At 39.2% G+C, this 18711-nt stretch overlaps 1 protein-coding gene across 8 annotated transcripts in view; it reads right to left on the reverse strand.

The window, feature by feature from the left end:
- The window catches only part of LOC126092715 (serine/threonine-protein phosphatase 6 regulatory ankyrin repeat subunit A-like), a 423652-nt gene that overhangs the window by 165831 nt on the left and 239110 nt on the right, over positions 1-18711 (reverse strand). For all 8 annotated transcript variants that reach the window (XM_049908492.1, XM_049908471.1, XM_049908484.1 and 5 more), the window contains exons 7-9: positions 9778-9879; positions 4445-4546; positions 4275-4355 (exon numbers count right to left, since the gene is read on the reverse strand). In XM_049908492.1, coding sequence (XP_049764449.1) covers positions 4275-4355; positions 4445-4546; positions 9778-9879 — 285 coding nt within the window. The remainder of the gene's footprint in view (positions 1-4274; positions 4356-4444; positions 4547-9777; positions 9880-18711) is intronic.

Genomic DNA, 18711 nt, shown 5'->3' on the forward strand with positions numbered 1-18711 from the left:
AGAAACTATTATGTTTATCATAAGTCCTGTCACAAGTGGGGCACTTTTGGGGTTCTTCCTTTTTTGAAACATAGGAGGTTACACTTCCCTACAGCTTATGTCTTCGTGGCAAACGAATCTGCTCCAGTCCTGAATCCCTGAACCATTACACCAATAACCTGAAAACAGCTTTCGCATTCCACAACTACCCTCCTGATCTGGTACAGAAGCAAATAACCAAAGCCACTTCCTCATTCCCTCACACCCACAACCTCCCACAGAAAAACCCCAAAAGTGCCCCACTTGTGACAGGATACTTTCTGGGACTGGGTCAGACTCTGAATGTGGCTCTCCAGCAGGGATATGACTTCCTCAAATCCTGCCCTGAAATGAGATCCATCCTTCATGAAATCCTCCCCACTCCACCTAGAGTGCCTTTCCAGCATCCACCTAACCTTCGTAACCACTTGGTTCATCCCTATGAAATCTCCAAACCACCTTCCCGACCCTCTGGCTCCTACCCTTGTAACCGCCCCTGGTGTAAAACCTGTCCCATGCACCCTCCCACCACCACCTACTCCAGTCCTGTAAACCCGAAGGTGTACACAATCAAAGGCAGAGCCATGTGTGAAAGCACCCACGTGATTTACCAACTGACCTGCCTACACTGTGAAGCCTTCTATGTGGGAATGACCAGCAACAAACTGTCCATTCACATGAATGGACACAGGCAGACAGTGTTTGCTGGTAATGAGGATCACCCTGTGGCTAAACATGCCTTGGTGCATGGCCAGCACATCTTGGCACAGTGTTACACCATCCGGGTTATCTGGATACTTCCCACTGACGCCAGCCTATCAGAACTCCGGAGATGCAAACTTGCCCTTCAATATATTCTCTCTTCCCGTTACCCACCAGGCCTCAAACTCCGCTAATTTCAAGTTGCCGCCCCTTGTACTTCACCTGTCATTCAACAACATCTTTGCCTCTATACTTCCGCCTCGTCTGAGATCTCTGCCCAACCTCTTTGTATTTACATATGTCTGCTTGCGTCTGTATATGTGCGGATGGATATAAGTGTGTGTGTGTTTGTGTGTGTGTGTGTGTGTGTGTGTGTGTGTGTGTGTATGTGTGTGTGTGTGTGTGTGTGTGTGTGTGTGTGTGTCTGAGTGTATACCTGTCCTTTTTTCCCCCTAAGGTAAGTCATTCCGCTCCCGGGATTGGAATGACTCCTTACCCTCTCCCTTAAAACCCACATCCTTTTGTCTTTCCCTCTCCTGTCCTCTTTCCTGATAGAACAACCTTGGGTTGCGAAAGCTTGAAATTTTTGTGTGTGCTTCTGTGTTTTTTATTGTGTCTATCATTGACAAAGGCCTTAATGGTCGAAAGCTATAATTGTGTGAATCTTTTTGTTGTGCCTATTGTGACCCAGCATCTCCAATGTACAGTGAGTAGCAACTTTCCTTCTCTAACATTGTTAAACTCTAACTTCTACACCATTTCAATGCAATAATGTGTTCATTGTAAATAAGTATTGTAGTAGTTCTATTATATGTTTATTACCTTATAAATAAAAACACATTTTTTAATTTTAAATTCAGTGCATTAATGCAATCTTAGTAAATGAGTGTTGTAAAATGATTCTTTCATATAATGTTAAAAAATAAAAATAAAAAAATGAAGATCATTCCACTTGGGACCTGTGGAAGGTACATTAATTATCTTATCTGCCTGAGTTGTAAATATTTGTCATGTATTATTGTTTTTCTGATATGTTCTACATCCTGAAGGGCCTCCACACTATGGATAAATTGGAATGAAAGTAAAGCTAATCTAATCTAATCAATGACAGCAACATCACACCAATCTTTGGACTGAAGACAACAATGACACTAATCTGTAAACAAATACCCATTGGAATTCCAAACTGTAAATGTGAAGAACCTGTCAGCCATTGGTTGGCACTCATCGTACTCATATGAGTCAATCACCATTAATAATCACCAGCCATTAGACATCCACTGTTAGTTGAAGGCCTTCTATAGACTATTATAAGACTTACAATCTTCAACAATATAAATTAATGGGGCTCCCACACGTCAACTTATTGTCTTATTTCTTGGAATCTAACAAACAACACCATTGGTCCATCTAGTATCCATTCCCCTGGATTCCTCTGGTCACATATCACTCTCATCTCTATTTTATTTTCATTACAGTCATAAGCACCCTCCCACTCATATTTGTTCCCTGATCCATTTGTTAGTTTTCCTGTCTCAGCTAGTATCAAATTTCTAGCATGGACCTCTATATTGTTCACTGTGCAGTTACTAGTTTTTGAATGGTTTACACATTAAATGTCAACCCCTTACTGCCGTAAGTCAACAGTGATAACACACAGTGATAAAAAAATTTCCTTTTTTGAAACATCAGAGGTTACACTTCGAAAGCTCTATTTACAATGCCAACAAAAACATGAAGCACCCTAAATACGTAGCTGAATATCGATGTAAGTTTGTAGACATACATAACATCAGTGAGTCTCTAAATGATTACAGCTGGAATGACCCATGACAAGTAAATCAGCCACCAGAGTGTATTAGAGTTGGTCATGTTTAGTGTTTTTACTAGGCCTAGTAGGGTATTTAACGGGCATGAACAACATCAGATTTTGAGTGACCTCTGTGAAGTACATGGAGATGCTGCATGCTTATGTGAGATAGCATAATCAGCACCCCATAGATTTTTAAAGGGAGCTCATTGTGGGCCTTCATTTGGCCTGCTAATCAGATCATGCAACATCCATGTTTGGAAGCATTTGGAAGTGACAGTAGCCTAGTTTTGGGCCATTTGGAAATGCGATGGTAGGCGTATTTGTTTTCAAGTTTCTGGATAACTATATTTGACCACTACAAAGGAGAATCATCATATTTTGCACCAAAAATTGTTTTTCAACACCTTTTTGTCTAAACCTGATAACAAGTACTGAACTACCAGGAAGATTACTTGTCAACTCATACCACTGGTTGGACACTAGCAGCAGCCAGTGTAGTCTGCTGTTAATACCAAAACACAAATCACTGTATCTGGGTGGTGCTGTGACCAGGAAGCATGGACTGCTGATGAATGGTGTTGCATTGTTAGTTGATTGGTTGGTTGATTTGGGGGAAGGGACCAAACAGCGGGATCATTGGTCCCATTGGATTAGGGAAGGATGAGGAAGGAAGTTAGCCATGCCCTTTCAAAGGAACCATCCCGGCATTTGCCTGAAGTGATTTCAGGGAAATCATGGAAAACCTAATTCAAAATGGCTGGACACGGGTTTGAACTGTCATCCTCCTGAGTGAGAGTCCAGTATGCTAACCACTGCACCACCTCACTCAGTGTCTTGTACTGTGTTCAGCAATGAATTACAGTTCTGTAATATACTGAATGAGCATAACCTGTGAGTATGGCAGCAACCTGAGCAGAGATCTCATTCCTTCAATGTTTTGAAGAGGCACAGTAGTGTTGTTCCTAACATCATGGTATGGGGAGACATCAAGATGACTTCATATCAGAACTGATAGTGACTGACAGAACTCTGTTGCCACAATAGTAAGTCATGGACATCCTCCATCCTTAAGTGTTACCTCTCATGCACCAGTATTGTGGTGACAGTTTTCAACAGGACCATATTATCCACACATGGCACATGTCTCTGTGAACTATCTCCATGGTGCTTGGCCAGTAAGCTCCACAGATCTGTCCCGACTAGAACGTTGGTGGGACTACCTTGGATCTTGGATGTCAACTCCTTTCTAGTGCCAACAGTTAGGATATCAAAGACCAGTTACAACAGTTGTAGACCAGCTTGCCTCAGGGGAGGATACAACAGCATTATCACACCCTTACCAACTAAATGCACCTAGACCAGAGGAGGTGCAGTATCACACCTGTAAGTGGGCTCATACTGCCAAGTTCTTTGTAAATTACACTCAATATTGTAATCAGTGAAGTGGCATCACACATCCTCTCAACCCACAATGTTTCATTTCATTTTCTCCTTCCCTTCTGGATGCTTCACTTTTTTTATATCACACAGTGTAGTTTAACAACTTCATTCCAAGCCATTTCCCCTTTGCTCTTGATTTCTTTTCCTGTCAGTCCAGTTATTGTCATCAGGTACTTACATAAAAACTATAGCAATTATTTAGCTTTATGGATTCTTGCTGCTTCCTATTAGATGTGTTCATTACACATTTATTGTCTTCCTATATTTAATTTCTTATACTGCCTATTACAAATTTGCTTACCTTTGGAGACCTAAGTGCCTCAAACAAAGGAGATTCCCCCGACAATTCATAATATACAGGCCCGCCTGCTTCATAGCACCCCTGCAAGAAAAGATAAACACAGTACTAAAGTACTACATTCTAATATTATCAAATAGACTGATTATACAATACTCAGAAGATGAACTTACCAAACATCTTATAGTGTGGCCTTTTTCTGTTGACGGCGAGTCTCTGTTAAAACTCTGTCTGCCATTTACATCTGCACCTTCAGCAATCATTCTATTTGTTAGCTAGAAAATGACAGAAATCATTAACAAAATTCATTATTAATATATTAACTTTTTATTTAATCCTGCAGAGAATTCTTTGTCAAACTTAAGTGGCAAACATAACATACTTTTCTGTATTATCACAAAGGAATTTGTTAGACAAGGTGCAATGCATTGCTGAATATCAGTAAATAACCTTCAATTATGAGTACAATACAGAAAAATGAGATTAGGCATCAATGTAATTATCTTGTCCTACAATCTCCACACATGAAGACGTGACTATCAATGAAAGAGGTAACCAGAGTGATTAGGTGCTTCTAGACTCCCAGAAAGTTCTATAATATTTCCATAATATATCTGATGAGGTTTGCAAATGAATAAAAATTTTCTGACAAGCAGAATTTAGCATGTTGTACTTGTTGGAGAGTCATCTGGAGACACTGAGAAGTATCTACCATGCCCTAGAGATGTGTAATAGGATTGATACTGTTTGTGAAATTCTTTCAAATTCATAAGGAGGCAGGGGTAAAATACAGGGAGCAAAAGGCTATTTACAATTTGTACAGAAACCAAACAGCAGTTATAAGAGTTGAGGGGCATGAAAGGGAAGCAATGGTTGGGAAGGGAGTGAGACAGGGTTGTAGCCTATCCCCAATGTTATTCAATCTGTATATTGAGCAAGCAGTAAAGGAAATAAAAGAAAAATTTGGAGTAGGTATTAAAATCCACGGAGAAGAAATAAAAACTTTGAGGTTTGCTGATGACATTGCAATTCTGTCAGAGACAGCAAAAGACCTGGAAGAGCAGTTGAACATAATGGACAGTGTCTTGAAAGGAGGATGTAAGATGAACATTTGCCCCCCTTCTAACAGCCGTGTACCGCAAGTCTCTAGAGGAACAGAAGGTTCCAAATGATTGGAAAAGAGCACAGGTAGTCCCAGTCTTCAAGAAGGGTCGTCGAGCAGATGCGCAAAACTATAGACCTATCTCTCTGACGTCGATCTGTTGTAGAATTTTAGAACATGTCTTTTGCTCGAGTATCATGTCGTTTTTGGAAACTCAGAATCTACTATGTAGGAATCAACATGGATTCCGGAAACAGCGATCGTGTGAAACCCAACTCGCATTATTTGTTCATGAAACCCAGAAAATATTAGATACAGGCTCCCAGGTAGATGCCATTTTCCTTGACTTCCGGAAGGCGTTCGATACAGTTCCGCACTGTCGCCTGATAAACAAAGTAAGAGCCTACGGAATATCAGAACAGCTGTGTGGCTGGATTGAAGAGTTTTTAGCAAACAGAACACAGCATGTTGTTCTCAATGGAGAGACATCTACAGACGTTAAAGTAACCTCTGGCGTGCCACAGGGGAGTGTTATGGGACCATTGCTTTTCACAATATATATAAATGACCTAGTAGATAGTGTCGGAAGTTCCATGCGGCTTTTCGCGGATGATGCTGTAGTATACAGAGAAGTTGCAGCATTAGAAAATTGTAGCGAAATGCAGGAAGATCTGCAGCGGATAGGCACTTGGTGCAGGGAGTGGCAACTGACCCTTAACATAGACAAATGTAATGTATTGCGAATACATAGAAAGAAGGATCCTTTATTGTATGATTATATGATAGCGGAACAAACACTGGTAGCAGTTACTTCTGTAAAATATCTGGGAGTATGCGTGCGGAACGATTTGAAGTGGAATGATCATATAAAATTAATTGTTGGTAAGGCGGGTACCAGGTTGAGATTCATTGGGAGAGTCCTTAGAAAATGTAGTCCATCAACAAAGGAGGTGGCTTACAAAACACTCGTTCGACCTATACTTGAGTATTGCTCATCAGTGTGGGATCCGTACCAGATCGGGTTGACGGAGGAGATAGAGAAGATCCAAAGAAGAGCGGCGCGTTTCGTCACAGGGTTATTTGGTAACCGTGATAGCGTTACGGAGATGTTTAACAAACTCAAGTGGCAGACTCTGCAAGAGAGGCGCTCTGCATCGCGGTGTAGCTTGCTCGCCAGGTTTCGAGAGGGTGCGTTTCTGGATGAGGTATCGAATATATTGCTTCCCCCTACTTATACCTCCCGAGGAGATCACGAATGTAAAATTAGAGAGATTAGAGCGCGCACAGAGGCTTTCAGACAGTCGTTCTTCCCGCGAACCATACGCGACTGGAACAGGAAAGGGAGATAATGACAGTGGCACGTAAAGTGCCCTCCGCCACACACCGTTGGGTGGCTTGCGGAGTATAAATGTAGATGTAGATGTAGAACATCAACAAAAGCAAAACGAGGATAATGGAATGTAGTTGAATTAAAGCAGGTGATGCTGAGGGAATTAGATTAGGAAATGAAACACTTAAAGTAGTAAATGAGTTTTGTTATTTAGGCAGAAAAATAACTGATGATGGTCAAAGTAGAGAGGACATAAAATGTAGACTGGCAATGGCAAGGAAAGCGTTTCTGAAGAAGAGAAATTTGTTAACCTCAAGTATTATTTAAGTGTCAGGAAGTTGTTTCTGAAAGTATTTGTATGGAGTGTAACCTTGAATGGATGTGAAATGAGGATGATAAATAGTTTAGACAAGAAGAGAATACAAGTTTTCAAAATGTGGTGCTACAGAAGAATGCTGAAGATTAGATGGGTAGATCACATAACTAATGAGGAGGTATTGAATAGGATTGGGGAGAAGAGAAATTTGTGGTATAGCTTGACTAAGAAGGGATCAGTTGGTAGTACATGTTCGGAGGCATCAAGGGATCACCACTTTAGTACTGGAGGGAAGTGTGGAGGGTAAAAATCGTAGAGAAAGACCAAGAGATGAATACACTAAACAGATTCAGAAGGATGTAGGTTGCAGTAGATACTGGGAGATGAAGAAGCTTGCACAGGATAGAGCATCATGGAGAGCTGCATCAAACCGATCTCTGGACTGAACACCACAATAACTGTTTTTGACATGCACTGATGGGAAAAAAATCACAACATCAAAAACAATTAATCCAGAGTAATGAAATTTTGGGAATACATTTGTTTAGGTAACATATTTAAGTGATTAACATCACAAGATCACAGGCTGATGTAAGCATGACATAAGCTATTGCAAAAGTGAAATGCTAGATCATTAATAACTGATGTAACTGCCAGAATGTTGAATGCAATCAAACAACTGTGCATGGACTGTGTTGTACACATGCCAGATGTCTGTCTGCGCTACCAGACGTAAGTTTGTGGGATGAAGTTCCATGCCTGTTGCACTTGGTCAGACAATACAGGGACGGGTAATGCTGTTTGTGGATGATGCTGGAATTGACGTCCCATGATGTCCAATATGTGCTCAAATGGACACAGATCTGGTGATTGAGCAAGCCAAGGCAAAATACCAAAACTCTGTAGACAACGTTGGGTTACAACAGTGGTATGTGAGTGAGCATTATCCTGTTGGAAAATACCTCCTGGAATGCTGTTCATATATGGCAGCATAACAGGTCGAATCATCAGACTGATGTACAGTTTTGCAGTCAGGGTGCATGGGGTAACCACAATAGTACTCCTGCTGTCATACAGAATCACACCACAGATCATAACTCCAGGTGTCAGTCCAATGTGTCTAGCATGCAGACAAGTTGGTTGCTGGCCCTCAACTGGTCTTCTTCTAACCAACATACAATAATCACTGGCTCTGAGGAAGAAACAGTTTTCATCAGAAAACACAACAGATCTCAATGATGCCCTCCAATGAGCTCTCACTTGACACCACTGAAGTCACAAATGGCAGTGGTTTGGGTTCAGTGGAATGCACACTACAGGGCATCTGCCTTGGAGCTGCGCTTGAAGTAACCAATTTGTAACAGTTCATTGTGTCACTGTGGTCACAACCTCTGCTCAAATTACTCTGCAGTTCCGTTATGATGTGCCACATCCCCACACTGAATACAAACGTTGCCCTCTAGGTACTGACATATGGCAGCACAGAGCCTGGTGTACTTGCAACTGTACATTCTCATGACCACCAATGCCAGGAGTCACATATAGTGACTACATTCATGGCAAGTCTTCCTGCAATATCACAGAAGGTACATCCAGCTTCTCATAGCCTCAATTAAATGCATCTATTTGTGTTGTTACAGCAACTGCTGACAAAGCCACTGGTTTTTTATATATATCATCAATACATATTGTGTATAGCCCTTCTGATGTATGTAATAAGTTTCTTCCTGTAAATTTCCATATGGTTCAGTTTTCAGTTGCAGTACCACAGAAATCCATTGCAGCCTTGTAAAACAGTTCAGATTTACAGCCACAGAAATTCCACACTAGAACATGCTGGGCAACTGATCACATACAATATGAATCAAATAAATCAAACAACATGTGCAAACCCTTTCTGGCATCGCAAGATGCGAAATTATGGTATTCAATTTCATTCTTTGAAAGGAACATACCCTATTGTAGAAATTCAAAGAAATAGGCACATTATGCTTTATTTAGATTAATAAAGCACATCTCCAAAGTAATTCTTAGAATATGAATTTGAGACAACAAAAGGCATTGCTTAAATTGCATACAGATATAAGCAAGTGCACTGCTGAGAGGTTTCACTCAAATGTCAACATAAACATTTAAAGTCAACAATGATAACATTGTTAACTGATTCATAAGATCTGAAGATGGTAGTCCATTGGCAGAGCTAGCAAAGTGAACTTGGAAATTACTAAGTGATCTTGATGTGAGAAATTACAATATAAACATGCATACCTCCCTTGGGCAGTACACTAATTCTTTAAAAAAACATATAGGATCAGTTGGAGAGGAGATTTTCAAAAAATCTTAACATGCTGCCAGGATGATAAAAAGATAATTTGTGTGTCATATGACAAACAGGGCGTAAAAAAATTGTGTCAACGATTACTAAGAAATCCTTTGGCTTGGTGGTTCAGTAGGTAGGCGCCTGACTACAAAGTGAAAGGCCAAGGACTTGATACACAGTTGGTCATGGAATTATTTCTGTCACTAATTGTTTCCAGCACCTGTGGTAATGATTTGTTAGTGTGAAAAATGGCAATTTAAGCATTAATTCAAAGGTCACATTTAATGGCATGTTTGGCCTTATTTGGTCAGACAAGTCAGTCCAAGATTTGAATGAAGGCAAGAACATACCATCACCAATAAGGCCACGCCTAGATAAGCCATGTGGTGTTAAAACCAACCTTCAGATTGAGGATAACTTTATTTAACTTACAATTACCTCATAGTCACCATTCCTGACTACAATGTGGAGAATCTTAGTGAGACTGTCTTTCTCCAGGCATGATGTTTCAGCTCCTGATTTTATTAATGCCTGCACTTCCTGGAACAAATTGCAAAGAACTGAATACCACATACAATTTTAACAAGAAAGGAAATATTCGTAGATTGCATGTGTGTTACCATTGTATGCATGAGTGCATAGAAACTTTCAGATAATCTTAAACAGTTTTTGTGCAGACTGAGTTAAAGCAAGTAATACACTGTACAAGTATATCATGTGTTGCGTTGCATTATTCGTTCTTAGTTATGGAATCTAATGAAGGTATTACATTTCAGAAAATGTTATGCTGGATATTTTTTCCGTGTGTTTTTATTGATGAACCATACTAATACAACAATAGATTTGAGTAATGGTCCCAAGTTCCTGAGATAAGGTCAATTGGAAGACGGATAACTAAATAACACACAAAATCCAAATAATATACAAATCTAAAATAATATACAAAATCTAAAGGGCTTTCAATGTTCAATCAATTGTGTTTGAATAACTATATCAATTAGTTGTTTATGATATTTGTATAACATAGTTCCCCTTAGTGGTGCTTCTCATTGAGCTCAAAAGTTAGTAAAATTATGACAATGAATTTGTGTATGTTTTGCCATCTTTATTTATGAGGGACAACATCTTCACAGATGTCTAGAAGCTCAATTTATGCTTACAGGACAGCAGCTCCTTATGGGAGAACCCTGGTGTGTGTGTGTGTGTTATTAGTTATCAGCATTAGACTGGTGCCTCCAGGTATTTTCAAGCCTTGAGAAGAAAACCCTAATCCTAGAGTTACTTTGTAGCAATGTGAGAGACAAAAAGTTGCAGAAACACAACACAAATTTATCTCAAAATTTCAGTTCCCTGCTGTCCTAGTGAGGAGGATGTGAGAGTATTTTAAAATGCCCATACTACAGAAATGAACAGTGAAACAGAAAGGCAATTTTAATGAAAATACAACAATTCTCATAAAAATGCTTAGTAAAATTAATGGAATTAATGTGAAAATTGGTGTCCATGATCTAGTATCTTTAATTAGTAATCAGAATGCCCTTGGTCCTGGGTTTGAACCCCAGCACCACTTAAAATTTGAATAAAAATTATCACTAATGGTGGCCAAAGACTTCTGGCAACAGCAATCAACCTCATTTAGCCTACAGCCTTGTCAGAGAGGGCAAAGGAGCAGACAGAGTTTCAGGGCACTGTCTTGCACTCTTGCACTTGGGAGGGGGGGGGGGGGGGGGGAAGTGCCATGATGATCTCTCTACTGGCAAAAGATCTGGTCTAGTCCCCCATTTGGATCTCTGGGAGGGGACTGCCAAGGGGGATCATACCATGAGAAAAAGATTAAATAACCAATGAAAGTATAATATTCTATGACTTGGAGCATGGAATGTCAGAAGTCTGAACATGGAGAGGAATCTAGAACATCTGAAAAGGAAAATGCTAATGCTCACTCTAGATGTAGTTAGGTTCAGTGAAGTGAAATGGAAAGATGACAAGGATTCCTGGCCATATGAGTATAGTGTAATATCACCAGCAGCAGGAAATGGTATAAATTGAGTAGGATTCATCATGAATAGGAAGGTAGGGCAGAGAATGAGTTACTGTGAAAAGTTCAGTGACAGGGTTGTTCTCATCTAAATCGACAGCAAAGCAAAATTGACAATAGTTCACATATACATGCAGATGTCACATGTCGAAGATGAGGAGATAGAGGAAGTATATGAAGATACTGAACAGGTAGTTCAGTACATAAAGGGAGATGAAAATTTAATTATCATGCGGGATTGGAATGTGGTTGTAAATGAAGGAGTAGAACAAAGGGCTACAGGAGAATATGGGTCTGCTACTACGAATGAAAGAGGAGAATGACTAATTGAGTTCAGATAGTAATTGCAAATACTCTGTTCAAGAATCAAAATAGAAGGAGGTGTACCTGGAAAAGGTCAGGAGATTCAGGAAGATTTCAGTTAGATTAAATCATGGTCAGGCTGAGTTTCCAAAATTATATAGTGGGTTGTAAAGTGTACACAGAAGCAGATATAAACTCAGGTCACAAGTAAGTAGGGATAAAGAATAGACTGAAGTTTAAGAAACTAGTAAGGAAGAATCAGTGTGCAAGGAAATTGGATATGCAAGTACTAAAGAATAAAGAAATATGCAGGATGTTCTTGGAGGCTACAGATATTGAGATAAGGAAGAGATCAGAAGGCAGTTCAGTTGAAGAGGAATGGACATCTCTAAAACGAACAGTCACAGAAATTGGAAAGAAAAAAATAGATACAAAGAAGTTAGCTGCAAAGAAACCATGGGTAACAGAAGAAATTCTTCAGTTGATGGATGAAAGACAGAAGTACAAAAATGTTCAGGGAAATTCATGGATACTGGTCACTTAGTGATGAAATAAACAGAAAGCTCAGGGAAGCTAAGGCAAAATGGCTGCATGAAAAATGTGAAGAAGTCAAAAATGAAATGACTGTTGGAAGGACTGACTCAGCATATAAAAAAGTAAAAACAACTTTTGTTGAAATCAAAAGCATGGATGGTAACACTAAGAGTGCAACAGGAAATCCACTGTTAAATGCAGAGGAGAGAGTGGATAGGTTGAAAGAGGACATTGAATACCTCTATAAGTGGAATATTTGTCTGATGTGATAGAAGAAGAAACAGGAATTGATTTAGAAGAAGCAGAGGATCCATTATTAGAATCAGAATTTAAGAGTGCTTTGGAGAACTTAAGATCAAATAGGGCAGAAGGGATAGATACCACTCCATCAGAATTTCTAAGACTATTCACTTTGGTGTGTAGAATGTTTGAAGCTGGCAATATACCATCAGACATTTGGTACAATACCATCAGTACCATTCCAAAGGCTGCAGAGCTGACAAATGCAAGAATTAACACACAGTCAGCTTAACAGCTCATGCATCTAAGTTGCTGACAACAATGATATACAAAAGAACCCAACTCACATTATTTGTTCATGAAACCCAGAAAATATTAGATACAGGCTCCCAGGTAGATGCCATTTTCCTTGACTTCCGGAAGGCGTTCGATACAGTTCCGCACTGTCGTCTGATAAACAAAGTAAGAGCCTACGGAATATCAGACCAGCTGTGTGGCTGGATTGAAGAGTTTTTAGCAAACAGAACACAGCATGTTGTTCTCAATGGAGAGACATCTACAGACGTTAAAGTAACCTCTGGCGTGCCACAGGGGAGTGTTATGGGACCATTGCTTTTCACAATATATATAAATGACCTAGTAGATAGTGTCGGAAGTTCCATGCGGCTTTTCGCGGATGATGCTGTAGTATACAGAGAAGTTGCAGCATTAGAAAATTGTAGCGAAATGCAGGAAGATCTGCAGCGGATAGGCACTTGGTGCAGGGAGTGGCAACTGACCCTTAACATAGACAAATGTAATGTATTGCGAATACATAGAAAGAAGGATCCTTTATTGTATGATTATATGATAGCGGAACAAACACTGGTAGCAGTTACTTCTGTAAAATATCTGGGAGTATGCGTGCGGAACGATTTGAAGTGGAATGATCATATAAAATTAATTGTTGGTAAGGCGGGTACCAGGTTGAGATTCATTGGGAGAGTCCTTAGAAAATGTAGTCCATCAACAAAGGAGGTGGCTTACAAAACACTCGTTCGACCTATACTTGAGTATTGCTCATCAGTGTGGGATCCGTACCAGATCGGGTTGACGGAGGAGATAGAGAAGATCCAAAGAAGAGCGGCGCGTTTCGTCACAGGGTTATTTGGTAACCGTGATAGCGTTACGGAGATGTTTAACAAACTCAAGTGGCAGACTCTGCAAGAGAGGCGCTCTGCATCGCGGTGTAGCTTGCTCGCCAGGTTTCGAGAGGGTGCGTTTCTGGATGAGGTATCGAATATATTGCTTCCCCCTACTTATACCTCCCGAGGAGATCACGAATGTAAAATTAGAGAGATTAGAGCGCGCACAGAGGCTTTCAGACAGTCGTTCTTCCCGCGAACCATACGCGACTGGAACAGGAAAGGGAGATAATGACAGTGGCACGTAAAGTGCCCTCCGCCACACACCGTTGGGTGGCTTGCGGAGTATAAATGTAGAAATGTAGATGTAGATGATGTGTTAGATCACAAACAGTTTGGTTTTTGGAAAGGCAAATGCACCACAGAGGCAATTCTGATGCCATGGTTGATGATGGAAGCAAGACTAAAAAAAAGTCCAGAAACATTCATAGGATTTGTTACCCTGGAAAAAATATTCGATAATGTCAAATGGTGCAAGATGTTCAAAATTCTGAGGAAAATAGTGGTAAGCTATAGGGAGAGATGGGTAATATACAACATATAAAAGAGCCAAGAGGGAATAATAAGAGTGGAAGGCAAAGAATGAAGTGCTCAGATTAAAAAGAGTGTACAACAGGGATAAAGTCTATTGCCCCTACTGTTCAATCTCTACATCGAAGAACCAATGATGCAAATAAAAGATAGGTTCAAGAGAGGAATTAAAATTCGAGGTGGAAGGATATCAATGATACAGTTCACTGATGAGATTGCTATCCTCAGTGAAAGTGAAGAATAATTACATCTTCTGCTGAATGGAATGAAGAGTATAATGAGCACAGAGTAGGGATTGAGAGTAAATCAAAGAAAGACAAAAGTAATTAGAAGCAGCAGAAATGAGAACAGTGAGAAAATTAACATCAAGACTGGTGATTATGAAGTAGATGAAGTTAAGGAATTCTGCTACCTAGACAGCAAGATACCCAATTATGGATGGAGCAAGGAGGACATCAAAAGCAGACTAGCAGTGGTGAAAATGGGCACTCCTGGGCAAGAGAAGTCTACTAGTATCAAACATAGGCCTTAATTTGAGGAAGATGTTTTTGAGAATGTTCATATGGAGAACAGCATTGTAAAGAGCGTAACAAGGACTGTGGGGGAACCAGAACAGAAGAGAATCGAAGCATTTGAGATGTGCTACAGACAAATGTTGAAAAGTAAGGAATGAGAGGGTTCTGCACAGAACCAAGGAGGAAAGGAATATATGGAAAACACTGACAAGAAGAAGGGACAAGATGGTAGGATATCTTTAAGAAATCAGAGAATAACTTCCATGGTATCAGAGGAAGTTGCCAAGGGTAAAAACCGTAGAGGAAGACAGCGCCTGGAATACATCCAGCAAATAATTGAGGATGTAGGTTACAAGTGCTACTCTGTGCTGAAGAGGTCAGCTCAGGAGAGGAATTTGTGGTGGGCTGTGTGAAACCAGTCAGAATACTGATGACAGGGGAAAAAACAGGCTCCCTTTTGTATTAGAGTGGGAGCACACACACTATATACTATAGCTGACAATTCTGGAATACTCCATAAATGAACACTCAATACTGGAATACTCAATACTCAAGTAGCTTATTATACTTACCATGAGAGCAAATAGTTATTGTAGACAGCAACATAAGGGTGGTGGTGTGGCAGTTTACATTAGTGAGAATCTTGAGTACAAGACCAGTACAACAAAGAAGGCTTGATTGAAGTGACAGGCATTGAAGTCCACACAAAAGAGTGTAGAGAGGTTATGAGAAAACATAAAGTTATTGGGATTTATCGTCCACCAAAGGCTGATGTAGTTAGCTTCATAGACATATTTAGTAGAGTAGTGGGATGTTGTGGTCCCAGTGACCTAACTATACTGGGTGATCTGAATATTGAGGCAAAATCTTCCAGTTTGTGTAATATGAGGTTAATAGATACTCTTAACCCATATATAATAGTGATACCAGGGTAACAAAGTCCACATCTAGCAGAATTGATTACGTTATACTATGTAAACAAAGACAGTGTTAGGTGCTGGAATATGGATTTTCACTACTCTGACCACAAATGCCAGCTTTTTGTAGAGTATGTAAACACAAGCATCCCAAAAATGACAAAAGTTATCGAAAATAAAAGAATCCTAAAAGAGGGTAACATCCTTGCACTAAGAAATAAATTAGCTATAGAGGACTGGGATCTGGTTTACCAGACTGAAGGATCTGAAAACAAAGGGGCCAAATTCTATGATACTATGCTAAGACACTTTGACAGATGCTGCCCTGTTAAGAAAATACAAAGAGTGTTCACCCATAACCAAAGTGAAAAACCAACAGACTGATACTGCCAGCAAATATGATAAAACTCAGATAAATCATCCAGGACCTGGATGTGTTACACAAGTCAACAAACCTGCAGGTTTTTAAGGCCAAGTACAATGAAGCCAAGAAAATCTTTAAGAAAGAGCTTTCAAATCTAAGAAAACAGATATACAGCAGTGAAATAGTTCAAACAGACAATATAGCCAAGACCTCATGGAGAATTGTAAATCAATTTCACAAAGCCACACCGAAGCCAGAAACTGAAATTGTAAATATAAGACATGAAGGAAACACAATTAAAGATCCTAATAAAGTCTGCAATGTTTTCAATAAATACTTTATATCTGCAGCTGTTAGTCCAGTTAATAACACAATTGTGAGTAGTGAGGTAAAGCTCTGCCCCTTTGAAGAGCCACCTTTTAAATTCAAACAAGTAAGTGAAAAAGAAATAGGCAGTATAATAAATAACCTAAAGCATAAGTTCTCATCTGGATGGGATGGTTTGAGCAGTATTGTGATTAAAAAGTGTAATAAGGAATTAGTTAAAATAATCACCCACCTGGTAAACTGCAGTAAACTGCAGTATTAGAGAACATACATTTCCAAATGTATTGAAATGGAGCACAGTTAAACCAGTGCATAAAAAAGGATCCAAGGAAGAGGTTTCAAATTTCAGGCCCATATCATTAATACCTATCTTCAGCAAAGTATTTGAAGTTTTGCTGCTGACACAACTTAGTGACTATTTCTCGAAAAATAAGTTCCTAACAGAGACACAACATGGATTCCGGAAAGATCATAGTACTATCACAGCAATTACAGAATTTCTTCACAAAACGTATGGTCCCTTTGATCAAGGAATGCAAACAGCTGGCATATTTCTAGACCTTACTAAAGCCTGTGACTCAGTAAACCATGAGTTACTTTTAAGTAAACTTGAGTCATACAATGTAAATGCTGCATCCATGCAATTGCTGGCTACATTTTTATTTAACTGCAAGCAGTGTATAAAGCTGACTTACAAAATCAATAATCAGATCATTAATTTCCAGTCCAAATATGAGACAGTCATACAAGGTGTACCCCAGGGCTCAATTTTGGGCCCTTTCCTTTTCCTAGTGTACATAAATGATATAGAGCAACCTTTCAACTCCCAATTGGTAACCTATGGAGACGATACCTCACTGTCATTTCTTGGTAAACAAAATGATGAGTTAACATTGGTAGCAACTGAGGGACTAGGTCAAATAACTACTTATTTCCAAGACCAAGGTTTGAAAGTTAATATCAGTAAATCTCAGTTATTGCCATTTAAACTTACAAACTCACACCTAACCTCTATCAGTAACATAGGTGGAATTGAAGTAGTGGACACAGAAGGCTGCAGATTTCTAGGTATTCACCTAGATGAAAATCTAAGATGGGTAAACCATATCAAATTTTTATGCAATAAAGTCAGCAGTTCATTACATCTAATCAGCAGTTATCAAAAGTAGTCCCACATCAGACATTAAAAACAATTTATTATGGAACCATTTTTGCACAGATTAATTACGGGATAGAGATATTGGGTTGTGCTGCCGACATACATATGAACAGAATATTAACCCCACAGAAAAGAGCAATCAGAATTATCCATGGATTAGGGTATAAAGATTCATGAAGGGAAATCTTTGTTCATCATAAATACTTCACAGTCTACTCACTGTATCTTTACAAATTAATTACTTTTTTTTTTTTTTGACACATCAAAACAAAGCAACAAAGTGCTCTGATATGCATGCCTATAATACAAGAAATAAAGACAGCTACTACAGACAAAGAAAAAAATTAAAAACAACAGACCATAGTCCATGCATTAGTGGTCAAATATGGCACAACAGATTACTGAGCTCTATAAGGTGCCACAAAGGGAACTTATTCGAAGTGAAACTGAAATATTTCTTGATTGACAAGTGTTTATATTCTTTAAGTGAATAATAATATGAAACTAAAGTAAATTATTATTATTATTATATATATATATACACACACAAGCTTGTGTCTGTGTATATGCGGATGGATATGTGTGTGTGTGCGAGTGTATACCTGTCCTTTTTTCCCCCTAAGGTAAGTCTTTCCGCTCCCGGGATTGGAATGACTCCTTACCCTCTCCCTTAAAACCCAAATCCTTTTGTCTTTCCCTCTCCTTCCCTCTTTCCTGACGAGGCAACCGTTGGTTGCGAAAGCCAGAATTTTGTGTGTATGTTTGTGTTTGTTTGTGTGTCTATCGACCTGCCAGCGCTTTTGTTTGGTAAGTCTCATCATCTTTCTTTTCAGATATATTTTTCCCACGTGGAATGTTTCCCTCTATTATATATATATATACATATATATACATATACATACATATATTTAAAAAGAAAGATGATGAGACTCGTCAGGAAAGAGGGAAGGAGAGGGAAAGACAAAAGGATTTGGGTTTTAAGGGAGAGGGTAAGGAGTCATTCCAATCCCGGGAGCGGAAAGACTTACCTTAGGGGGAAAAAAGGACAGGTATACACTCGCACACACACACATATCCATCCGCATATACACAGACACAAGCTTGTGTGTGTATATATATATATATATATATATATATATATATATATATATATATATATATATAATAGAGGGAAACATTCCACGTGGGAAAAATATATTTAAAAAGAAAGATGATGAGACTTACCAAACAAAAGCGCTGGCAGGTCGATAGACACACAAA

This window comes from Schistocerca cancellata, chromosome 1 (assembly GCF_023864275.1).
Source record: "Schistocerca cancellata isolate TAMUIC-IGC-003103 chromosome 1, iqSchCanc2.1, whole genome shotgun sequence".
Classification (NCBI taxonomy): domain Eukaryota; kingdom Metazoa; phylum Arthropoda; class Insecta; order Orthoptera; family Acrididae; genus Schistocerca; species Schistocerca cancellata.